Consider the following 25,592-nt stretch of genomic DNA (forward strand, 5'->3'; position numbering starts at 1 on the left):
TTCACTGAAGAATTAGTTTATGGGGTTTTTTACTTAAGAAAAAAAAACCCACAAAGAATTGTCTGATAGAATTATTTTATTTTTATATTTTTTAAAATATAAATTAAAATTTATGATAATTTATCATCAAGAAAAACCTTTGACTGTAGTAATTGTTTGTTGTTTCGTCAAGAGTTGATAGATAGATTTATCTAAAGCATATGACAGATTAGAATAAATTTTATTTTAAATGTATTTTTGTTGTGCCACCCAAGAAGATTTGGATGGTGATGGTTGGATGCAATTAAGGTTGTCCTTGATCTCTTCTTGGTTTTCTTTCAAGTACAATTAAATTATCAAAAAAAAACAGAGTATTCTTATGTAAGAATGTACACTTTCCAAAGCAACAAATCCCTTAATTTAATCACTGAAAGTGTCTCGGAACTTTTTTGTTTCCCCTTTAAATCTCCAACATGTGATTTTGATATTTTTTTAATCCATGAAGTGATTTTAAACTAAATAAAAATTGAAGGCTAACCTTTTAAGTTTTAAAGGGAGGCAATTACGTTAAATCATAATAGCTTGCATCCCAACTTATTATATGAGTTGCTTTAGTATTAAGCAGGTTTGTCCTAAAATGATTTTTTATCTATAATGGTTTTTGGAATGCTAATTTGGATAAATGAGAATAACTTTGATGATTTGCTAGGACAACTTTGCCTTCCTAAAATGGTAGGTGGGTTAGGTATTCGTAAAGCTCTACCAGGCTCTTCTTAAGCATACTTGTGACTTCTTTCTAAACCATATTCTATGTGGGCTAGGATCATTAAAGGTAAATACTCCCTAAGTTTTTGATTTTCAATCCTACCATCCATAAAAAAGAGAGGATATAGAATTTTGGATAGCTTGGCATTCGTTTCCCTCTTAAAAAGTCAGGGTTTTTAAAATAATCTAGGATGGACAAAACATTTTCTTCCAGCTTGACCCTTGAATCCTTAGAATACAAATTAGATGCCCCTCTTGGTCTTGGAATAAAATACCCTGTCGAACAAAATTCATTCTAAAAAACTATTTGATCGACGTGATTTTTGTAAATGTGCAAATGTATAGCTTTTTTGAAATATTTGGATTTCACCTCTTACCCAAATGTATAGACTTTATTAAAAATATTTGGATTACAAGTGGGTTTACCCATCAAATTCATACCCAAATTCACGTTTTTAATGTCAAGGTGAATCTGTGGGAGTGGATGAATCTAGAGATTTTTACAACCAAACAAGTATAATTCTCAGATTCATGAATCCAGAGATTTCTGGATCTCTGGATTCATGTAACCAGACAGGCCTAAACAAAGTGGGTTTGCATAATTGCATCTCAATGGACGTACCAAGAGGTACCCTTCTGGATCAGTCAAGTAATTGTGGGAGTGGAGATTCAGTGTGTTCAATTTGTCATTGTGATGGATGGGGAGATGCTACAAATGATGCCTAACTGTCGACGATGCTTGTTTGAGGCTTAATTAATGCTTCTTGCCCTATTTGTCGCAATTCGCACTTACCCACCTTGTTATCCACTCCACTCTCTGAGCTTGTGCTGCTATCACAGTACCTAGGTGATCGGAGGAGGTGATGCTTTGTCTTCTGTTATTCTACCCTTTTTTGTAAATTTTGAGTTAGCAAATAGCAACTAGAGAAAGGAGGAAGAAACGAATTCTCAAATCAAAACCCCCTTTTTGGTTTGCATATGGCTTCATCATTGTTGCCCGTTGCTGTTTGTATTTGTAACTTTGAATTCGTTTTGTATCTTGACTCTTCATCAGTATTTGGAGAATCGTTAACAGTTGAAAAGAAGAAATCGATAACTACTAATCTTAGGATTTGCGAATCGGTTAGAATCAAGGGCTTGGTTTGTAAATTTGGAAAATATAAAATACTTAAATAGAAAGAAAAAAAAAAAAAAAAAGAATTGTATTTACATATTTATCCCTGCCAGCTTAGCTAACACCGTCGGATCATCTTGGCGTCATCCTGGCCGTTGGCTGCAGCCAACAGCCGCGGCCCCAAATAAAAATCCTATAAAACCATTGAAGTTGATTTGTTCCTTCACAATTTCCCGTTTTCCTCTTTGTCTTCCCCATTCTTTTTTCCCCATTCTTGTCTCCCCTTCTCAGAGTTCAATGGCGGACAGGGTACGGATTCAGTCGCCAAATTTCTGAAGAACTCGATGGATGCAGCTGATGTCCCCCTAGAAATTTCGAGGGAAATAGACTGGTTTACTGGAAGAGTACTTGCACATGGTCGCGGTCCTCTGGTTCTTGGAGGCTGTTACTATCAATGTATCTACTGCAAAGACGTGTTTCATAGCCTTGATGGCGATGAAACAGATCTGAATTCTGTGAAGCGTAAAGAATTCGAATCGCATCTGGTGCAGTATCATGGAGTTCATCTCATTAGTTGGTTTAAAGCTTTTCTTGAGAGGGTGGAAGAAGACCCCTCCGTTAGAAATAACGTGATTCTTCCCATTTTTCGCTCTTTCACACCGACTTTTCGCTCTTTCACACCGACGCTTTTTGAAGCTCTTCTTTGATCGTTCAGAGCAGTGTCCAACCCTGTCAAACCCTAACCCTAGATTGTTTTGATTTGGTGATTTCGTCGTTTCATACTGCTGTGATTTGGATTCGAAGATTGTATTGAGTTTCATACTGGATCTCTGGAAAGACTAGAGACATCAATATACAAACCCTTACTTTCTTGATTTGGTTTCGAATATGGTATTGATTTGATGATTTCGTTTCATACTGGATAGACATCAATATACAATGTGAAGATTTGACTGTTGTTCTTCCAGTTCAGGTTTCTGAATAAATTATTAGAATAACACGACCTCTTAAATCAAGAGGAGGATTGTTGTCTTCTACCTCCAGCTGCTCTCCTAAAATGCAAGTCATAAGAACTGCAACTCACCACGTAGCAGCATAAATCAGATTGAGATCCAGGTTACCCCCTACTTATGTTACCCTTCATATTATGTCAGTCATTTTTGAATGAACACCAACACCAAAAGAGAGGTAGAAATCCAGTTTCTTGGAGAGCATCAGATGTGAAACTTTTGAAAGAAAAGTAAGATTAAATCAGAGCTGGTAGAGAGGAATTTTTCTTAAATTGTATATAAAAGCTACATTCTCTTCAAAGGTAGAGAAAAACCAACACGTATTGAAACCAACCCAGAAGAAAACTCAGGGAATCAACAGAGAATAATATTCAGCACCAGAGGACAGGACCAGCAGGCTAAAAACGTATTGCTTCCAAAGACACCCATAACATTTTCGTTGAATCCCAAACATCAAATTGAATTTAATCTGTGGCTCTGATAACCCAACCCCAAGTGGTGTTCCCTAGAGAACATCACAGAATTAATTGTGCTAATATTAACAACAGAAACACCTCTTAAGAATTTTGACCTCTAAGTAGGACCATGGACATTGTTTGACACATTGCTCCCAGGATTCATTAATCCATTTAGATCTCAATCAGTTGTTGCTTGAGATTGGTTTTAAGAATATTGTCACCAAGAAACCATTATAAAGCTCTGGCTGGGCACTAGTGTCTCCGCTTGTAGACGTAGCAATAGCAGGTTTCAAATAACTGAGGACGCAAGCTTCATATATTTCAAAAAAACATATCAAGGTCACCAATCCCAATGGGTAAGCAAGCCAGATTGCATTACCTTACCTCTACCTGACTTGCATCAAAGCACAATACACTTCTAGCCTCCTGAAGATTGAGATCAGAAGCCATCAACAAAAACCAGATCAACCACAGCTCATCATTTTTGGACGAATGCAACTCATTTTGATGTGGTGAGGACCAAAAGCAGGATGCTCAACACTTCTGGGTGCTGGTCATAACGTCTGAAACATACTATAAATTCTGGAAATCACATCACACCACACCAAAACCATAAAAGCCCTAACCAAAGAAAACGTAGACAAAGAATGAACCAACATTTGAAAAGTTTTCCTAAACCTTAAGAACCACAAAAACGAGCCCCAAAAGCCCAGGTTCCTATTAAAATTTCTCAATCGATGAAGTCTACAATTAAAAAAAGAAGTAAACTATGACTCTCAAGAGAAACTATTGCGTAATGAGTTTTAAAAATTTCTCATCCCATAGAATACAGGTTCCTCTCTTACTTGAAATTAGAGATCATTAAACAATATTTTGATTTGGCATCTTCCCTCCCTCCACCCCCTAAGTCCTGGTAATTTCAAGACAAAACCAAGCTCCCAAACTGTAGAAAAACAACCATACCTGCAAACAAGTGCCTGAAGCAGCTTCTCAATCCTTATATTAGGTTTGATAAACAATTAACCATCAGAAATTTGAAGATGCCTTCATATGTGGAGGGAATGAATCATGGAGAGAAGCATCTATAGCAGTAGACAACCAGACACTAAATCAAACAGAAGATCCCCAAAGTAGATCCAGCAGATGAAACCATATGGGTGGAAGCAACAAACAATCGTATAGCGAAGCAGGCAGCATGGGTTCTCTAACAAGTCCTACAAGCAGAGGGAGCTCGCATCCTCGAAACACAAAAAGAAGGTACAGAACTCAGTCACATACTCTGTTTTAACCTTTACTAAAATTACCCTCTAAACCCTCATGTCTATATGAATCAAAGTGAAGTGTAAAGATGGATAAAAGGAAACAACAAAAGCGATATCAAAGTAAGCAAAGAAACTTAACCAACTCTTTGAAGTTGTCCGAGGGCGACGCCCCAACAAAAAGTTTGCAACGATGTCCAACAGTAGTAATTCTTAGCTCATTAACAATCTATATTTTGTCACCTACACAACTGAGTTCAACCTTCCCAAGACTTAGCTCCTGCTTCTGCGTCGGCCTCTAATAGCATGACTGCATAAAACAGACAGACACAATGAGTTTAAAACATTAACATGTTAAGTACTTAAAACGATATATACTCTTACATGATATAACATCTTGTTCTACCAAAAAAATAGCAATAAAAAGGGGCATACCCAGTGCCCAAGGCTCCCGGCACTGTAGGGGTCTGGGAAGGATCACAATCCACGAAGCCCTCACTTAGCAAAGAGGCTGTCCCAACTCGAACCATGACTACTAGGTCACATTGGAGCAACCTTCTTGTTGAGCCAAGGCCCGCACTCACCAACGAAATAGCAATATGGATAGTAACATAAGGAACAATAAGGGTGAGGACCAACAGTCCACTAGATCAAATTTGTAGTCCGAAACAGAAGTCAAACTGACAGCCTCAATTGAAGACCCTCAGGGGGATTATATTTATGACCGCCCATGTGGATTAGAAGATCCAGCACTAAATATCTCTGACCATCCAATCCAAGCCCTCCTCCCAATTGTCAGAAGATAAGGAAACTGAATGGAGGATCCAACTTCATCATGCACACAATCAGGCTGTTGGTGTTGGGTCATCTTTACAGTCCACTAACAGAAATGAGTGTCCAATTCAATGTGTGAATTAGCAAAATCCAACAGTTGTAGGCTTTACCCATTTGCATACGGAGAGTCCTCCCTGCCACGGTAAGCTGGTGACTTGCTATAGGGTCCACGATAAGGTGACGGACTGCGGCGCCTTGGAGAACGACCACCAGGACTATAACTCCTGCCCAAAGTCAATAAGCAAATGTTCTACAGTTTAGTAGTAAAACCACAACAATGACAATCTAGAGCATTACACAAAACAATTGACAGAGGGACTGAAGTTCAGTTTCTATAAGCAACATTTTAAAAAGGAAAAATACCAATATATCGTGCATTTTGATGGACATGTAGCCCCTATTTTTTACAATAGTTACCCACTTACCCCCCCCCCCCCAAAAAAAAAAAAAAGAAGAAGCATAGAAGCTACTCATAAGAATGAATCTGCTGATTCTATCAATTCCAAAACCCATCACATGCAGATAAAATTCATTAAGCAGATGATTAAGTGAGAACAGTTGAAACTGAAATTCACCTATGACCATAGCTTGGACTCCTCCGGACTCTAGGGCTGCGGCTACGACGCCTTCCAGAACCAACACGCAAGCGGCATTCTCGAGCAAAATGACCAGGCTCACCACATTCATAGCACTTCAAATCAGAACCTCCTGAACGACCACGGCCACCACCACCACCCCTGCCGCCACCACCATGACCCCCCCTGGAGTTGTGAGACAGTTCAACCCTCCATCCATTCTTACCTGTTTCAAGTAAAACACGCCATTATACTCCATCCAAATTCGAATGAGACCTGGACTGGAAAATGCATTTCAATTTGATGCATCATCTAACCCAACAACAGGTTCAGCATAAATCAAAAGAAGAAATGGTAATTAATCAATAATTTAACTCAAGCGAGAATTTAATTGTCCATATCCAGTGATCACTTTAATAGAATATGTTCCTAGTCTGTAAGAAGTGCAGCAACAAAAATTAAAACAATTAAAAGTCTTGAAGGAAAAATAATCAAACTATAGTAGCTGAAAATTCATCCTATTTACAGATCCAGACTTCTCTTCAATAGATAAGCATGTTCCCTCTATGAGCTCCGATCCCAAATGTTAATGAAATTTAATACTGGACAAAATTTTGAACAAGTAAAAACCCACAAGACACAGAGAAAGGAATAAATACAACAGTCATGAATATTCATACAAGTGATGTGCAGGTGGCACAGATCCTCAGTATGCCGTTAGTATACGCAAGCCAAGAATTTCACACAAATAATAAGATATTGGCGGCATACTTCCCATGTTTGTCATTGATACATATAATTAAATGCACTTCATGGGCTAGTGGTAAGATCAAACGAGCATCATTAGTTGCTACAACTAAAATGCACAAGCAAGAATGTACTTTGAACCACCTTGTTGAGCATTTCGGAAGGGCACAAACCCACCAAATGCAGACTGCCAACAAGCTTCTCCAGAAAACGTATTATTTCCATGATAAAAACCAAGAGCAGTTGTTCTAGTAGAGTGAGCTTGCTTCCATGCCTCAAGACATCCTTCAGAACCCTTATGAAACTAGTATAGAGCCATACATTTAGACCACCAGATTGTAGGTCCCATCAATGAAGATACAGAACAAATCCAAATGTAGTTGGAAACATGATTAAAATAAGCAAACGAAATTTTGAAAACTTGGAGATCAAAAGCATGATAGCCAAATCAATACAAATACATTACATGTCCCTATATGCTTAAGTAAATTATTCCCAGCAGCAGTATCAGTTTCAAATACAAAGAATTATGCACAACACCAAAAGACAAGTATACGATGTTAAATATAATTATATAACATTGGTTATGTCCCTAGTGGAGTAACAAACATCATGCGCAGGACCATCAGCAGTTCTACAAAGTATATCAAAGAATCACATAAACAGAATCTTTAAACAGAATCTGTTGTATAAACTTGGTAATTGGCAATTCAACCTAATTATGTATAACATCAATTAACTTACCGATATAGAACATTCAGACATTAATGTGGTTATTGCCAAGATAGTACAAAAGTCAGCGCTTGCCGAATTGCCAAGTACATTTACATTTCAAGTGGATTTTAAATAGAAAAATTTATACATACCATCCAATTCCCGAATTGCATCTTGAGCATCCCTACGATCATCAAAATCAATAAACGCGTAACCTGGTGGCTTTCTTGCAACCCATATACTACATCAAATCACAAACATAAATAAGTCAAAACAAATCATTGCAAAACTATATTATCTAAAAAAATGAATGTGAAGTTAAATAAAAATAAAAAAAAAAAAAAAAAAAAGAAGAAGAAGACAACATTCCTCCAGAATTGGTAAACAAGTTAAGGTCATGATATATTTTCTAATAAGGTCTTCCTAATTTCGCACATAAAATAATCTTGCAACAGTTCACCTTCTCATACCCTGTAGACCGATACAACATGACAATAGCATTAGTGAGAGAGAGAGAGAGAGAGAGAGAGAGAGAGAGAGAGAGAGAGAGCAAGGGATATGTTTAGCCCACTAGCAGAACTAGTTTCCTAGTGCATCTCATTTTTCTTCATACCTATGGTTTCATAGAATAACTTTGGATATCATTTCCTTTCACCTTTCTAATCCAAACAAAATTATTAACCAGATAAGAAAGAATAAAGGGGCACATTCTGTGCCATTAATAGACCATCATTCCCTACTTTTTTATATTTTTATATATGTGATTACATAAGAATTGAAATAATTCCAGACCCAGTCACCCCACTGTGTAGCCATAGAATTGCCATAAGTTCCCAAGTCACGAAGCTATCCAGAGGCAGTGTGTCAGAATCCAGCAGAAGTGAAAATCAAACAGTAAAGAAACAACCTCTACAAGTTTGATCATTCTTCTGATATACATAGAAAGTATGATAAGAACTCATCTAAAAGTTTGCCATTGATTTTTATGCATAACTACTCAAGTTATATAGGAAAAATTTGCTCATTTTACCTTCTAATAACTCCATAGACTCGAAAATCATCCTCGAGTTCTCGCTCAGTCACTCGGGGATCTAAGTTCCCAACATATACACGAGACATTGTTACAGAAGGCACCTATCAAATAGAGGGAGAAAATAATTAAAATTAACTATATAAAAATTCAAGAATGAGCTATTTAACAAAAGGTAATGCTCAGGATAACATATTAAGTTCACAAACCCACCATAAATCTTGGATCAGCAGAAAGTAAGCGTTCATATTGATTTACATGATCTTAAAAACCCTTTCTATGGATTTAATCATTTAAACAACTCATTAGTTAGCATGTAATGAATGTACATTGTGGATGAAAACATTAAAATACAAACTTGAAAAACAAACTGAAAAACATGGCAGGCATATAAAAATTATTCATCCCAAAAAAACATGGCAAGACCAACAAAATAAGTAAATGAATAAAACAAAAATTAAGTTTATTAGGAGAAACAAAGTTATCAGGCATCACACGAACTATAGACATGGAAGGAAGTCCAGGGAGCACAGAAGAATTTCAGCATTGCACAGAAAAAAGAAATATGGGTTCCACGCTATGTCAAAAAAGGTAAATCTCAGTATACGGAAATGATATCCCCTAATGGAATCCTATAGGTAGCCAATTTCCGTCAATTTGTCAATAAATAGCAAGACATTAGGGAATACAACCGAGTTCCCTACGAGAACCCCAGAGGGAATGACTCCCCTCATGGCTTTCCTTGTCATAGAATAAGTGGAAGTTATATATCTCCGTTTTAATCTAAACAAGAATATAAAATCAAGAATTCACTCTACAAATAATCAACATAAAAAACACATTTTTATGTGGAGAAACGAACAAAACTGTGAAAATAATAGATACTACATAAAGCAAATCTTTCGAATTCCATGCGTTAAGGGAGCATTACAATGACGAGAGATCGTGACCCAAGACAAGGTCTTTCTCTATGATAATGTAACTTCTCGGGAAGAACAGACAAATTACTTTCCCCCAAACTGTATGTGTTCAGTAACCCTAGAAATGACCCCTAACCATACAGGTAGGCAAGATCATACTAAATCAACACAGTTAAAGATATGATTTAATCAATAAAAGTGAAATCTTTACGTCTAGGGTTCCATAATCTGAAGATCAAATGTATCTGAATCCAGAAACATACGCCGAAGAGTATGAATTTTATCACTTTTGGATCTAAGAGAGAGAAAGAGAGTTAGATCAATACCTGAACTGAAAAACGCTAGCAACGAAAATCCCTTGAACAGAAAGTCGACGAAACCGTAAAGCAACTCAACAGAGGATGTTTCGGCCGTCACGGTCGCTATGTAGATTGAATGTCCTCAAAACTGACGCTTGATCTTATTTATACAGAGAAGATGACAACGGCCCCCTTAATAGGGAAATTGCTTCAGTCCTGCGCAGGACTCTCATGCCGAATTTCGGAACGTCGGATCCGAAATTTCAATTGAGATTTCGATCTCGACTATTGAATATCAATGGCTCCACCGAGATCAAAATCTCCATCCTTCGAAAAATGTTTTGCTTGACAAACCTGCGCATTAAATGCACAGGACTGAATCAAGGTACCCTAATAATAATGCCGCACTTGAGGTGTGGGACCTAAAGACAGAGGGCTGCCTTTGTCAGGTCAAGCAGGATGGACCCACACTCATGTGAGTGTGAGAGCATAGATGTACAGGCAAGTTGAGGGCCGATGATCTGTTTCAATTAATAATCTAGTTTATGTTGTAGACTGACGAATATGACCTTTGCCTTTAATTTTAGAGTTTTTTTTTTGGAACGGGTAGTTTTACATTAAGGGGTACTATTACGTATACCACTAGGAAAATTTGAACCGTGATCTCTTCACTAAGAAGTGTAGTTCATTATCAACTGAACAAACTTTTGATGATAATTTTATATCTTCTTAAGAATTCACATATGTTATAGCCATTTGCACAATGGCAATTCAATGGTTTATGCTAATTGAATTCAGAATTAAAATCCCAATAAAAACCGTTTTTGTGTTAATCTAGGATTCATTCTCCAAAACAACTTAACCAACAGAAACCGAGTTACCAAACTTGGAAATTAAAGGTGCAAAAACAGATGAGTTCCTCCTACTCGGTAATGACTAAGAAGACTGCTGCTATCCTAGCCTGAGAGCAAAGGAAATTACTTAACCGTGTTCCAGACTCGATATCCATTACTAAATTACTTATGATGGCAAAGGAAATATTGTCCTCTCCATTAGTGGCAATCAAATGATCAAAACCTCCAACCAGGCATTCCAACATTCCTTCACTTAAAGTGAGGGCTTCCCCTTCAATGATTTTGTTCAAGCCCAAGGGAGAGGCTATACATAGGGAATTGCCATCTAACCCTCGAACAACAAATCCTAGGTAGCCCAAAGACCTTGTCCATATTGCATTCAAGATTCAATTTAACTTACAAAGGGGTGATGGCACCCAGATCTTCTCTCCCTATCTACATTATCTTCTTCGATAACTTTTGCCATTGAATCGGATATAAGATCCATCCTTCTTGGCATGATTCAATCGAGATCATCGATGGAAGAAATAAACTCATCCAAACCACCACAAAAGAACTAGGGGAGGAATAACTACTTTTTATTAAGACAAAAACTCAATAGATTAAGAGAGTGATTGAACTTACCTCCACTTAGATCCAAAAGTCAAAAAGAGTTCAGAAGACCTTCGTGAAAAGGGGTTTCCTTCAACCAACCATGTGTTCACTACCTCCACTCAGTCCACAATAGCCTTCAAGAATAAAATAATACAAATTTAGATCGTGGAAGGCTTTTAAATAGGGTGTCGGGGCAAATTAGGGTTTCTCGGCAAACTTTTCCAATCAATTGCCAAGGTGGCTAGTCGCTTGGTCAATCAACCACCTTAAGCAACTGCCCACTGGTACTCTTCAGTACTTGGGCATTGTGCTCTCTAGTTGATTCTTAACACTACTCCAACCTTAACCAACATGTTGAGGGGTCTTACCTTGTTTTTGGACATCTCCCGACTCGACCTTTCTTGCGTTGGATATCCATTTGCCCAATCGATCGTTCCGGCTAGATCTTTTTTCGGTTCCTAGTAGGGCAAGTTCTTCACCAACAATATCCAGATCCATGAGCTCTGGGGTCAAAACATAAGCTTCAATTTGGATGGCCCACAACTTCCTCCGACTAGAGCTTCGAATACTTGGACCTGCAATTCAAATTTCGGGTTATAAACATGGGTTTTTTACAAAACTTATACACAGATCTCTGTTTAATGTTAATGACTTTTCTTGTGAAATATATAGCAAAAGTTGAGCTCGCAGCATCCTGACCCATGTTGTCGTGATTGGTAAAATTTATGAGAAATGAGGGGAAGAATGCATTAGAACCACTTTTTCATCATTTTTCAATTGGAAGTAGTTCTCTAGGTAGTAAAAACAGTTTTCCTTTATCCATCTGAAATGAAAATCTCCTCACCAACAGGATTTGAACATGAGATATGATTCACTGTAGGAAGAATACTTCAAGTCATTGGCTACAATAGAGACGCTAAAGAAGGCTTTCAAATTTCAATTACACGTTCAAATCAATCAACCCTCCCACAAAAGAATAAAGTTTGAAACTCTAGCAATGATAAAGAAAGGCTTTTTACTTTGGATTTAAAAACATATTTAAAAAAAGAAAGCACCTTAAACTTAATGATTTTCTAGCTGTAGATGGTAAATGTCAAATAATACATTGAGAAGTTGTAACACAACATCAGATCACATTAAAAGGTTTTATTAATTTTTTAACCCCAAAAAAAAAAAAAAAGAAAAATTAGTCTGTGGAAAAAGCATCACGACTCTGCTGGGGATCGAACCCAGAATCTCTGGTTCCGTAGACCAGCGCCTTATCCATTGGGCCACAGAGTCATTCTTCAAATGAAATCTTTAAAAACATTAAAAGACCTCTTTCTTTTTCTCTTCTTCCTGGGTCAACAATTTCTCACAGCCAAGAATGACTGTTTTGGAGATAAATCTCTGACAGGGAAAAATCCCTTGGATCTCTCGGGAAATAAAGAGATTCCTTCTTTTGTATTTCCTTTGTTAACAGCTGCTTTAAAAACAGTAACCCATTAATTGCTTAAAGTTAAATAAAGATTATATCATTAATTATCATATTTATGAATAAAAATTTATAATCTCGAACATCATTTAATAATACCTTGAAGATTTAATGCATTGAATGGATAAGGATAATTAAGAAAATGAAAATACAGCCATCCTTCTTTGAATTTATGAAAATATAACCACTCTCTGAATTCATGCTTGTATGCATGCTTTAAAAATAGTAATATGATAAAAGGCTGACATTAAACATGTGAAAAATTATTAAAATTATATAAGAATCATCACCAACTTTGGTTACATCAATATTTAACCATTATAAAATCAAAACCCCATATCACACGAAAGTATGACATGTTGAGACTTAGTTATATATATGCTTGCATTTCGAGATTATGGTCAAAATTATTATAAAATATATTCAATTTTACGCTCTAAAAAGTTAATTTAATTGCATAATATTGTTTTGTTTTGTTCTCGTCTTTCCTTGGTTTCTTCCCATTGAGGAAATTGGTGGAGAAGTTGAATCCCCTGCTTCCAATGGTGAGAGAGTAATAAGAACGGAATTAATGAAAGAAGAAAAAGAATATGGAAAAGAGACAAAATGGTTGGATATTGTTAGTAGTTGCCAACTAGGATGCCATGATGTACCAGAGTCAGCTCAGCCATCTGTTAGTGTTTGGTTAGAGAAATGCTGCAAATCTTGATAGGAAAACAGAGCTTATGACCCAAAAATTTCAACTCAAGGGTATTTGATAGATTAACCTCAATCGAAATGTTCTTCAATTTCACTATTGGGTTTCAAGTGACAAGTTGATGTATGCATATCTGTACAAAGAAGGCAGCTTTTGAAACTTTTGTCAATTACCCAGACCAATTTCAACAGAGAAGTAAGTCTGCTGAAGCTTTTCCCTCATCTTGAATCAACAAATGATACCAAAATGCAACGCAATTCAAAGAGATCCTTCAAAGGACACATGAAAATTTGCAGACTTTGGTGGCTGCACTGCTTCTGTTGCAAGACCTTGAAGCAGCTTTATAACATCAACAGTATCATCGAGGTAGTATTTTGCCTTACTCGGCTTCTGACCAACAGTGCAGTCAAACACTTCGGCAATGGTTTGGAAAGATGGATTTGAGACTGACCTCGCAATGCTCTCGAACATGTCTTCATCCGACCGATCATCGCCTATACACAGCACAAAATCTGGTGGCTTCTTCTGATTCAACATTGATATAAGGTTCTCAACAAAAATACCCTTGCTCACACCCTGCAATTACAAGATAAGAGGTTTCATTATAACCAACCATTCATTAAGCAACCACATACCCACATTATAGGCAAGGAAGATGGAGGTCACTGATCCTAACCTGAGGCTTCACTTCTACAATGTGTTGACCTTTTTTAACAACAACAGGCTCATTAGCAAGCACACTCTCAAGGTGATTAAGCAGCTCCTTTGCCTGGCAGGACCCAAAATCCGGGTCAGCTTCTTGATGGCGCCAGACCAATGCACTCTCTTTGTGCTCTATATAAGATCCATCGGTTGTCTCTGTGTAGGGTTCCATCACAGGCTCAGCAATCTTTTTCCAATCAAAGTCCGTCACCAACAAGGGTGATTCCCATTCAGAATCCCCACTCCATCTACAACAAAAGAAACAGAAATTTTCAAGGGGTCACATGAGAAAAACAGGGAACAGAAGTGAGCAGACCTTACCTATATCACCAAAATAAAAGAAATTTAGCTGTTTACCTAATGAAGTAGCCATGCTCAGCAGCAATACCCAGCTTCTTGCAGGGAGAAAACCATTTGCTCAGAGAATCCTTTCCTCTGCCACTCACAATGAAGACGATATTCTTTGGGTCACAACATAAGCTATTCAAGATTGAGATGACTTCATTGCTAGGAGTCTTGTCGACAGATGTTTGTGGCATCATGGTACCATCATAGTCCAAAAGGATCACTCGGCTATTTGTCCTCTTATATGCGGAGACAATGTGCTCAACTGAAAGCTTCCTGAAATATGAGCCCAGGGCAACCACCCTGAAGCCCAAACCAAACCCAATACCCCAAAACCTCTTGAGGAAATGCTCTCTGCAGGCTCTCTCCAGGTCTTGATCGAAACTTCGAGCCCAGTAGGCAACATCATGGGAGCTAATATATTTAAAATGTTTCTCATGTCGCATTTGCTTTTCCACCTCTGGAAGGGTGATGGCCGAATTCATGGCTTCAGAGACCGCATCAATGTTCCACGGATTGACCCTAATTGCACCACTGAGGGAGGGCGAGCATCCGATGAACTCGGACACAATGATTACACTCTTCCTTGGGGTGTTTGATCCATCAATACCCAAGGCCTTGTCCAAAACATGACTACCTTGCCTGCAAACAGTGTACTTGTAAGGGACCAAATTCATTCCGTCCCTCACAGCATTAACCACACAACATTCAGCAATAGCATAATATGCAGCCTTCTCAAGCGTAGGAACTGTACGATTGATGAAGACAATTGGCTCATAACCGGGTTTTCCATACTTCTCATTGATTGATTTTGCAATGAGATGCGTCTCCTCTTGAACTTCTTCAACATCCTTTCCCCTAGTCCTTGCAGGATTCGCAATCTGAACCAAAACCACCTTCTCTTTCAGTTCAGGGTGCTGTTCCAGTAGCTGCCCCATTGCAAGAAACTTGAAACTGATACCCTTAAACATATCCATATCATCCACACCCAACATTACAATCTTCCCTTCATATCGTTCTTTCAGCTCCCTAGCCTTGTTGGCAGTGTCCGAGAGTGAAAGAACAGATTCAAGCTGACCCATGTGTATCCCAACAGGTAAAATCTTGATGCTCACAGTACGGCCATAATACTCGAGCCCAATGTAACCCCTCTTAGATTCATAATCTAAACCCAACATCCTACTACAGCAGGACAAGAAATGCCTTGCATAATCAAAAGTATGGAAACCAATAAGATCAGAATTCAGTAAAGCCCGGAGGATTTCATCCCTCACAGGCAAAGTTCTATAAATCTCTGAAGAGGGAAAAGGGCTGTGAAGGAAAAACCCAAGCTTGACTCGGCGGGAACGTTTCCTCAAGAAGGTGGGTAACACCATGAGATGATAATCATGAATCCACACATAATCCTCATCTGGGTTTATCACTTCCATTACTTTGTCTGCAAATATCTTGTTGGCCGATACATAGGCCTGCCACAGAGCTCGATCAAAACGGCCTCCATGGTTAGGCGATATAGGCAACATGTAATGGAACAGAGGCCACAAGTGTTGCTTACAGAAGCCATGATAGAACTTATTCTGAATATCAGAAGGCAAAAAGGTAGGAACGCACCGAAACTTGTCGAGAAGCAACTGGGCTACCTCGTCTTGCTCTGCAGCATCGATCTCAGCCTTCAAGCAACCAACGTAAACAACTTCAACTTCAGGCGAGAACCCATCTTTGAGCTGCAACACAAGCGCGTCTTGGTCCCACTCAAAGGACCATCTTTTGCTCTCTGAATTACGCTGAGCTTTCAATGGTAGCTGATTTGCAACAATAATCCTCCTTTCCTGCGAAACAGAGGAGACTCCATCTGAACCTCCACATTCACTCCGATCCTCATCGTCATAATCGCCGTCAAAATCAGAGATTATCCCAGGAGCCGTCATAACCCTTGGAAGCCGATTCATTCTTCTGCCGATGTTAGGGAAATCCTCACGAGAAGAGACCAAATTCAACAAATTTGCACACGATCCAGAGACCATCTCTGTTCTTTTCCTTCCGAAATCCACAGAACTAAAACCACAGAGAGCCCACTCCCTGACCAAAATGAAATCTGGGTAGTCGAGATTCTTTAGGCTTTAAGAATTTTTGAGGGTGTCTCTCATAAACAGGTATTACAGATAAGAAGAGAAACTTTCATCGGCCGAAGAAGAATCAGAATAATCAGAGAAATAAAGAAACCCATATAAAAAAAAAAGAAAAAAAAAATCCCCTCCCAGAGAAGAAGACCAAATGAAGAACAGAACCTGCTAAACAAGGAAGGTTTATGTGTGAAATTGACGAATAGAAGCAATCACCATCAATGCAACTCCTCGCTCATCTACTGTATCCGTTGTCGATTCTTTTGATCTCCTGATACATCCGGAGCTGCTTTTGTTGATTTTTTCTTCTCTTCTCTCTCTTATCTGAGGCAGCACCGTAAATTGATGGAAAACCTAACCTGTTTAATCACCTCGGGTATGTAAATAACGAATTTACCCTCCACAACGATGGAAGGCCATGAATCATTTGTGGGGGTTGATTGGTAATTCAGCGATTGAATATTCTCACAGCTAGAACAACTGGACACGTGTCTGAACTAATAAGTACAGCTGTAAATGCCCCCCTCGGTCATGCACTTCTGTTATCTCCAGCTGGCATGTAGCGGATAACAATTACATCTATTTACATTCGTCTTGAAATTGAAAGTTGAAATTGAAAGTTGAAAGTCCACTGTTTTATTTTTTCCTTCTCATTTTTAGAAAAAAATAAAATAAAATTACAGAGGCATGTGGGAAATGGAGTGGACACGTGGCAGTTAAACAGAGTTGCCGTGAGTGGTTGGACCGTTTCCAATTACTTGAATTAAAGAGGGACACATCATGTCGGCTGCCACGTGGATCAGTTAGGCAAATGGAATGACGTGGACAACACTCAATGGAGTCACGTGGGAACGCAGAGACGAGAAGGAGGAGAAGGAAAATAAAGGGATTTGGATACCGTTAGGTACATAGTTATCCAAAATCCCTAGGTGGGGGCCACGTCACAAAAGTGACGTGCAAGGGCAAAGTGGGACCCACTATATCCATAGAGTTTTATGGCGATACTTTATTATTGTATTATTATTATTTTATATTGTGAAGAGAAGTTTATTTAAGAGAACGTAATAGATGACACGTGGAGCCCACCGAACCAGAAAATTGTTGGGGTCTGGTTTAGGTCGACTCAGAGGATTCATAGATGCACACGTCTTCTCCTGAATTCGGTATTTCTTGAAAGTACAGGTGCGTGTTGCACAAGCAATAACGGTAACATTTTGACGCGTTTTATAGTTAAAAGCAAAGGTTCACACCGGGTCACAATCCGGTTCACTAGTTGGTTTAACCTAAATCCTTCTCTCGTTTTTTCTTTTTTTGTTTGCCAACCCGGTTTTTAAGGCTTTGCCCTGACTAATTCGGTGTTCGACCCAGGTCGCACACCTGGCTGTGGTAGGTGAATCTCCCAGCGGGAATTATTTACATCCACACAAGGTTTTGATATCGGAACTTTGCTTAAGCAGACCAAGTTGTTTACCGCTTGGACCAACCTCCTTGGTTAAATCCCTTCTACATGTCACAACTAGGAGTGTAAACGGACCGGATTCAGATTGGATAATGGTAATACCATATCCGCATCCCATTATATTCGAACGGATTCAGATAATATCCTATCTGGAGATTCAGTTATATTTAGATGATAATCAGATAGTTATTTTTTGAAGTAGATTATTATTCTAAATGGGCATGAATGCAGAAGAATATTTAGAAGGGGATTTTCAAAGTTAGGTTTTGTATTGCTGTAGGGAGGCAAATGCGCTAGCAAACTTCTTAATATCATCTGTTGCAAGGGAGGGAGAAATCAAGTCCTAATGTAGTGTGGTCATGTAATATTGTAATGGAGCTTGAGAGATTGCTGCTACCTTACAATGATACAAGTTCTAAATTATTGAAACATCTTTTTCGCCCTTTATGTTGATTATGTAGAAAGCTAATTTGAGCTCTCATGGTTAGTGTGATTGATGCTTTTTTGGCTGAATTCCTTAACGAAAATGACCTATATATTAGTGAAAAAGAAAGAACAAAGATGCACGCAAGCTTAACTTCTAATCTCCAGTGAGAAATTCTAAGTCTATTTCAGAGGGTCTCATTGTCTGTTCAAGATCTAGAAAAGTCGAAGAAAGAAACTTGAAAGTTTATAACATTATTTTCATCAATGATATATTTTTAATTAGTTTTTTTTTCCATAGGACAAAAAAAGACAAATACATCATATGATTATATTAAAACTGAAAATGACATATTTAAATGAAAATTATACTCAATCTTGTTACTTGTTAATAAGAAAATGTTCCATTGACCAATTCAAACGAATCAATAGTCAAAATCATATCCAAACCGGTCCAACTATCTGATCTAGTGATCCATAAAACCAGGGTTGATAAAATTAATTGGAAAGTGCTTGTAAAATTCACCGACATCATTGTTAATTAAAAAGAAAAAATATACATAAGATATTCGATTAAGATAAGCATGCAAAACCATATATTATTATGTAAATCTCTTTGTGGCCCTCTCTTTATTCTTTATTTAGAGAGATAACCAAAGAGGTGAGATGGAGTAAGCTATCAAATCAATTTTTAATTAATATCATACATGGAAAGGATAACCTAACTACGTTAAGGATAACTCCTAGCCCTCTTTCTATTTCTAAATAAATAAATTAATTAAACAAAGTAAAAGCACGTTTAGATTATCTGTTGAAAAGTATAGAAAGTGGTTTATCCTGAAGAATATTCATTAATTGTTCTCTACGACTTCTTTTTGGTTTCTATAATGTTCTTAGAAATTTTTTGTACTACCCTTAGAGTCATTTTTTTTACTTCTGGGTGGATCTTGAGTTACCTTTAATATTAATATTTTTCAAGTACAAGCAGCTTCGTAGAAGAACCGGGCCGGGTGATAATCATTTTACGCCAGCCCGAGTTCTAAAAAGATTTGAACTTTTGATGTCCAATGGGTTGAGTATAAAAAGGCAGAGGTAGGTGTAAAGTTCACACCGGGGAGAAAATGCCGAGTCTGGATCCTCATTCCGCCGGGGAGCACAGACTGCTCCTCGACGGCTTCCCAACCACATAAACACGTGGGGCCTACAGGTGAAAATTTGAAGTTGTTTTTTTAATTTTTTTCAAAAAGTGTTTTTCACCCATGGGCCCCACGTGTTTGTGTGGTTGGGAAGCCATCGGGGAGTAGTCTGTGCTCCCCAATGGGGTGAGGATCCGGATTTGAAAATGCCTTGTCGACCTGTCTGGATTCTTTGTTTGGCTTAGAGAGGATTCTCTTCAGGCGGATAAGTCTCTCATTACTATGAGTTAGTTTCTTTTTGAATCTCTCTGACTCCGTCTTTTGTTTGGGTCCTCGACACCATTGTTTATCAACAAAAACAAAGTATACCCATATGATTTGGTTCACTGTATCAATAATTTCTTGATGGTATGAAAGTGAAGGGATAAAGATAAAATAGGCGTCCAAATACAATGCATTATATAATTAGTCTCACATTGAAAACAGTGGTCAAAGGAATCCTTATCTAATGGATGGTTCACATAGAAAATGGATTTGCTTTAGAAAAATTTAAAGAAATGTGGAGGAAAAAGTGGATAAATTTAAATTTAGAGCTTTAGAAAACTAAAGAAACCCTTATTTTATAAATTTAATTATATAATGAATAAAATTTTTGTAATTTATAAAAAGTTTGTAATTGTATCATGTGTAATTATTAAAATGTCCTAATATGTTCATCGTTAAATTGTTCAATAACACGTGTCACAATATCACACCCCATCGACACCGGCGCGAAGAAAAAATCAGATGTACCATCTCACACATTAACAATCTCACATGTATAGAAAGTTGCTACAGCTCTACTAAAAGTTTAGCCACATGGTTTGGTTCACTGTATGAGTAACAAAAATCAAATTTTGATGGTATGAAAGTGAAAGGATAGAAAGTGAAAATAGGCGTCCAAATACAATGCACTATATAATTAGTCTCACTTTGAAAACAATGGTCAAAGGAAACCTTATGTAATGGATGGTTTATATAGAAAATGGATTTGCTTGAGAAAAACCAGCTTCTTTGTCACACACGTAAGTCATGGAGGCAAATTTGGAGAAATGTTGAGGAAAATGTGGAGAAATGTATCTCTCCTAGTAACTCAAACTCAATTCGATTTAGTTATTCTATTCTTAAGATCTTGTTCAAGTTTTTGTGAGTTTTGCTGGGCTATTGAATAGAAATTTCGATTTCAACCTTATAAACAATTAGTGTCGAGATCAAAATCTTAACCGTAAAACATGTGGTATTGACTGATTTTGAGGTCTCCAAGATCCAAGATTTATAATTCAGAAATTGGCTTTTTTGGTTTTTTAGGTAGAGAGTTCAGATCAGCTACTGTCGGGGAAGCACTCTGTGCTTCCCAACGGCCTTACCACCATAAATACCGAGGGACCCAGGGGTTGGGTGATGGGATATTTTTTTTTATGAATTTTACAGGATTTGTGGTGGTAAAGCTATCGAGAAGTTCAGAATACTCTCCTGATGGGATGATGATCCGATTCAGAAATCTTGCGTGTTGAATGTTGATGCTTACCCAAAAAAACAAAGAAAAAAGACAAGGATATACCTAGAATCACGTGTGAGAAGATGAGCATTTAATAGTTCAGAACAGCTTTAGTTACATATGTGAATCAATGGAGTCTGGGATTTCAGAGCTGACAAAATGGAAAGTGATTTCTCACAGAATTTACACTTCTGGAAGTCATCATTCCTGGGAGTTTGGTTGGAATTTTCTCCTTATTAGATCTCCTAGGGGTCACTTCAATGTCAATATTAGCACATTCAAAGATGTTTTATTTTGACACTTGAGCCTGGCTGGTACCATTGTACCAAGTTGTCTTAATTAAGACACCCAATATGTTTTTTTTTTCCTTATTTTTTTTGGTAGATTTATTCAGAGTCCGGATCTCTGATCCCGTCGGGGAGCACTTACAGGGGTGGGTGATAGGAATTTTTTTTTTATTTTCAGCTGTGGGACCCACCGATTTCAAGTGGTAAAAAATAGTAAATCATGTTTCCAGGGTTGATGATCCAATTCTAAATCATGAGCCCAAACGGTTACTGGGGTTGGTGATCTTCCTCCGCTTCTTCCTTGGTCTTAATTTCAAATAATAAATCACGTTTCCAAGTTCTATTAACTTGATCAAGTAGCTCCCCAACCTTCATTCAATGCCAGTTATTTGATTTCTTCAAATACAACCCATACCCTGGTAATGTGGGCACTGGTTTCCTCCCATAAATGTATAGCTTCCCTAGTTTCGATTCTCCAACATAGGCCTACTTGAAGGCCTTTTTGCCCTCCTGTAAGCTCCTCTATGCCCAGGATGTGCTTTGTTCTAGTTTTGTAAATAGTAAATTGCCTTCTGGAAAGTATGTGTTTTGTATAATTTCCCCCCATAATGAGTTTGGTTGTGACCATAATCTCAACTACATTCTTAGAGTAACTTCTATGTATAATTTAAATATATGACGAAGTTTCATACTTGAGAAAATTCAAACTCTTGATCTCTTATTATGGGGCATTGTTCTTTTGCCAATTGAGCCAATTCTTTAAACCTAGTAAGTCAAATTTAATTATACCCATAAGAGTTAACCAACGTATTTCTTTTAAAACTGGAAATACATCATATAAAAACATCTAACGAGACAATTCTGGAGAGAACATTGCTTGAGCTTGGATCAAACAATGTGTTCAATTGGATTGCAAGTTGTTAACAACCAAATTCATTCATCAATTTTGATCTTGTTTCCGCTAAAATAAATGCTAACACTTCAACTAGTCGAGCTACCAAGGCAATTTTGAATAGTCTTAGATTGCTTTGAGACAACTATACAATATTAAGGACTATTAGTAAAAGACCAACCCTTCATAGTATGGGATCAAGGGATTAGGAGTTCCAATCCACTTAAGAGTTAGAGCGAAGTCTTACCGTATCATTAAATTATGAGCAAATTGCACTGGTACCCCAAAATGGTTGTCTTAAAGCACTGACACCCCAATTTATATTTAAAAAGCACAAAGACTTCAAAAATGGATTTTCATTGGATATATTTGTCCAATTTGTCATTAAAAACCTTTTAGACACGGTTTATTATAGGGATATTTTTTAAAATAAATAATGATTTAACTGTTTTCAATGATAAATTTGACAAATATATCGAATGAAAATTCAATTTTGGGGTCTTTACGCTTTTTAAACATAAAATAGGGTGTTAGTGCTTTAAGGCCTCCATTTTGAGGTGCCAGTGCAATTTATTCTTAGATTATATATAAAATCTACTTGAAGATGCAGGTGGAGTACGAATCAACTCTTTGTTAGGGGGGAAAACAATGTGCTCCCTTGACACTTTCCAACCATCCAATATAGGGTGGAGCCCATATGATATATTTTTACTTTAATTCTTTTTCTAATATTTACAAGTGGCCCCACCACTTCTTGTGGTTGAAGAGCATCAGGGAAGGAGAAATCTGCATGATGCAAATCTTATCCAGAATTCGAGATAAACAAGAGCACAGAGGAATGATGTTAAGCCGCAGAGCAAAACAGGGAATTTCCCGTACATTTTCTGTTAGACGAGCGGAATCTCATCTTCGATGGAGCCAAAATTTTGAAAAACAGTTAATTCGATCATGTCTTCGAGCATTCACTTCCTCACAACCACCACACAAACTACTACTCACAATCCTTCCCTTCCATTATCGATTAACACACTCCCTAATCAGCTACTCCGAGTTGATCGAGCCTTGTTCTTGATAGACAAATCCAAAACCATCAACCAACTTCTACAGATCCACGCGGCTATTATACGCAATGGTTTAGATCATCACCTAAGTTTGAATTTCAAGCTCTTACGTTCTTATTCTTACCTGGGTCGCCTTGACTATTCTCGCTCCATTTTCTATCAAACCCATGACCCAAGTGTCTTCTTTTGGACTGCAATTATCCATGGCCACACTTTTCATGGTCTTCACCAACAGGCTCTACTCCTTTACTCGCAGATGCTCACCTATGGTGTTGAGCCCAACGCATTCACCTTGTCTTCCATCTTGAAGGCCTGTTCTATAGAACCAGGAAGGGCCGTTCATGCCCAGGTCCTCAAATCTAGATTTAATTCTGATGTATATGTTAGGACATCACTTTTACTTGTATATGCGAGGGGTGGGGATGTTGTTTCTGCACGTCGTCTGTTTGATAGAATGCCTGATAAGAACTTGGTTTCTTTGACGGCAATGATTACTTGTTATACGAAGCAAGGAGATGTTGATGGGGCTAGATTGTTGTTTGACGGATTGAAGATGGTGGATGTTGTCTGTTGGAATGTGATGATTGATGGGTACACCCAGCATGGGCGGCCAAATGAATCTCTTGACCTCTTTAGACAAATGATATCTGCAAAGGTCAGGCCTGATGAAATTACAATTCTATCTGTTCTCTCTGCTTGTGGACAGCTTGGTGCTCTTGGGTTGGGTAGATGGTTGCATTCTTACATTAAGAACAATGGGATACCATTCAGTGTTAGTGTTGGGTCAGCATTGGTTGATATGTATTGCAAATGTGGGAGTTTGGAGGATGCACAATTGGTGTTTGATAGAATAATCAATAAAGATGTTGTCGCTTGGAATACGATGATTGTTGGTTATTCAATGCATGGATTAAGCCAAGATGCGTTGAAGCTGTTCTCTAGAATGTGTGCACTGGGGATTCAACCCACAGATATAACTTTCATTGGCGTATTGAGGGCATGTAGTCATGGAGGCTTGGTTGTTGAGGGACGGGAGTTTTTCCACTCAATGAAGAAAAAGTATGGAATTGAAACTAGAATTGAACACTACGGATGCATGGTTGATCTTTTGGGACGTGCTGGCTTACTGGATGAAGCATATGAGCTTGTACAAAACATGGAGATTGAGCCTGACTCTGTTATTTGGGGAACACTGCTTGGTGCTTGTAAGCTCCATGGAAACCTCACTTTGGGAGAGAACATAGCTGAATTTGTTTTTGCGAATGGTCTTGCAAATGCAGGTACTCACATTCTCCTAGCAAATATCTATGCTGCAGCTGGGAATTGGAATGGGGTGGCAAAGATCCGGAGGATGATGAAAGTTAGTGGGATTCAAAAAGAGCCAGGATGCAGCTCAATTGAAGTGCATAACAAGGTGCATGAATTCTTTGCTGGGGATATGAAACACCCAAGCAGCAAAGAGATCTATTTGATGTTGGAGGAAATGAATGGATGGTTAAAAACCCATGGTTATACCCCACAAACAGAAACTGTGTTTCAAGACATTGGAGAGTCAGAGAAGGAAAAGATCCTTGCTGTTCATAGTGAAAAGCTTGCCATTGCTTTTGGGCTTATCAGCACTGAACCAGGAACCCCAATAAAGATTATAAAAAACCTTCGTGTTTGTACTGATTGTCACACTGTAACTGAGTTGATGTCAAAGATCACAAAGCGGAAGATCATTGTAAGGGATCGAAACCGTTTCCATCACTTCGTTAATGGTTCATGTTCTTGTGAGGGTTATTGGTGAACCACACTATCAACATGCTTTTTAGCTCCCTGAGCAAAACAGTAGCATCTTGCTGGTCTTTATTTGGTTTTGTTAACTAATTTGGTTTATAATTATACAGGTAGGTTCTAATGAAGGCCTATTATAGTCCAAAGAGTTTCTTTTGTTTTCTTGTTTCATTTTTTAATAATAAGGCCTTTCTCTGGAAAAAAATCCACTTGTTTTGGTGAACTACTGTTCTCTGCCTTGCTGAAGGATGGTTTAATGAACATCATAGAACTGTGGGCAGTAACACTTGATTTTCCTGGTGAAGAATTCTATTATTTGGAACAATTAGAAGAGATTAGGTGTCTGGGGTGAGGTTGATAACTAAAGATAGAAGAATTTGCTAAAAGCAAATCCAAAAATGGTCCTTGTACAATTTGTACATATAACAGAAGATACAGGTATATATGGTATACTAAATCAAAGCTCTGGTATCCAATAAAACAGAGTGTACATATGGAAACTGCATTCTGTTCAAATACTAAAACCAT

At 37.8% G+C, this 25,592-nt stretch overlaps 3 protein-coding genes and 1 non-coding gene across 10 annotated transcripts; 1 reads left to right on the forward strand and 3 right to left on the reverse strand.

Annotated features, from left to right (window-relative positions):
• Positions 1-3,214: 3,214 nt before the first annotated feature.
• On the reverse strand, positions 3,215-9,876 carry LOC148999981 (serine/arginine-rich splicing factor RSZ22A-like). Of its 7 annotated transcripts, none has more exons than XR_016170725.1 (7): positions 9,732-9,876; positions 8,486-8,589; positions 7,608-7,696; positions 5,995-6,220; positions 5,530-5,643; positions 4,728-4,895; positions 3,215-4,564 (listed from the first exon to the last, which is right to left on the reverse strand). XR_016170725.1 is itself a non-coding variant. In XM_089139938.1 (6 exons), the coding sequence occupies exons 2-6, from the start codon at positions 8,572-8,574 to the stop codon at positions 4,859-4,861; spliced, it is 555 nt and encodes a 184-aa protein (XP_088996064.1). In that variant the 5' UTR covers positions 8,575-8,589; positions 9,732-9,876; the 3' UTR covers positions 3,215-4,858. The 7 variants fall into 7 exon arrangements, 1 of the variants encoding a protein (XP_088996064.1); XR_016170727.1 differs by having other exon boundaries at positions 3,215-3,752; positions 4,290-4,895; XR_016170726.1 differs by having other exon boundaries at positions 3,215-3,876; positions 4,290-4,895.
• Positions 9,877-12,360: 2,484 nt separating this feature from the next.
• Positions 12,361-12,433, reverse strand: TRNAR-ACG (transfer RNA arginine (anticodon ACG)). Its single transcript has one exon. It is a non-coding gene; the product is annotated as a tRNA-Arg (tRNA).
• A 552-nt stretch (positions 12,434-12,985) lies between these two features.
• Positions 12,986-16,831, reverse strand: LOC148999983 (putative alpha,alpha-trehalose-phosphate synthase [UDP-forming] 9). The gene is made up of 3 exons (XM_089140361.1): positions 14,383-16,831; positions 14,000-14,273; positions 12,986-13,899 (listed from the first exon to the last, which is right to left on the reverse strand). The coding sequence occupies exons 1-3, from the start codon at positions 16,392-16,394 to the stop codon at positions 13,582-13,584; spliced, it is 2,604 nt and encodes an 867-aa protein (XP_088996487.1). The 5' UTR covers positions 16,395-16,831; the 3' UTR covers positions 12,986-13,581.
• Positions 16,832-23,009: 6,178 nt separating this feature from the next.
• LOC148999984 (Tetratricopeptide repeat (TPR)-like superfamily protein) lies at positions 23,010-25,245 on the forward strand. The gene has a single exon (XM_089140105.1). The coding sequence runs from the start codon at positions 23,176-23,178 to the stop codon at positions 25,075-25,077; it is 1,902 nt and encodes a 633-aa protein (XP_088996231.1). The 5' UTR covers positions 23,010-23,175; the 3' UTR covers positions 25,078-25,245.
• Positions 25,246-25,592: the final 347 nt, after the last annotated feature.

Source organism: Hakea prostrata, chromosome 11 (assembly GCF_041222555.1).
Source record: "Hakea prostrata isolate BN-2017 chromosome 11, UWA_Hpros_2, whole genome shotgun sequence".
Classification (NCBI taxonomy): domain Eukaryota; kingdom Viridiplantae; phylum Streptophyta; class Magnoliopsida; order Proteales; family Proteaceae; genus Hakea; species Hakea prostrata.

Coding starts and splice junctions, on each gene's coding strand:
- LOC148999981 (XM_089139938.1), bottom strand. CDS start 8,574: ATGTCTCGTGTATATGTTGGGAACTTAGATCCCCGAGTGACTGAGCGA. Junction 7,697..8,485: donor GTCTATGGAGTTATTAGAAG/GTAAAATGAGCA, acceptor GATTTGATGTAG/TATATGGGTTGCAAGAAAGC. Junction 4,896..5,529: donor GACTCTCCGTATGCAAATGG/GTAAAGCCTACA, acceptor TGTTTTATGCAG/TCATGCTATTAGAGGCCGAC.
- LOC148999983 (XM_089140361.1), bottom strand. CDS start 16,394: ATGGTCTCTGGATCGTGTGCAAATTTGTTGAATTTGGTCTCTTCTCGT. Junction 14,274..14,382: donor GAGCATGGCTACTTCATTAG/GTAAACAGCTAA, acceptor CTTTTGTTGTAG/ATGGAGTGGGGATTCTGAAT. Junction 13,900..13,999: donor TTGTAGAAGTGAAGCCTCAG/GTTAGGATCAGT, acceptor TTGTAATTGCAG/GGTGTGAGCAAGGGTATTTT.
- LOC148999984 (XM_089140105.1), top strand. CDS start 23,176: ATGTCTTCGAGCATTCACTTCCTCACAACCACCACACAAACTACTACT.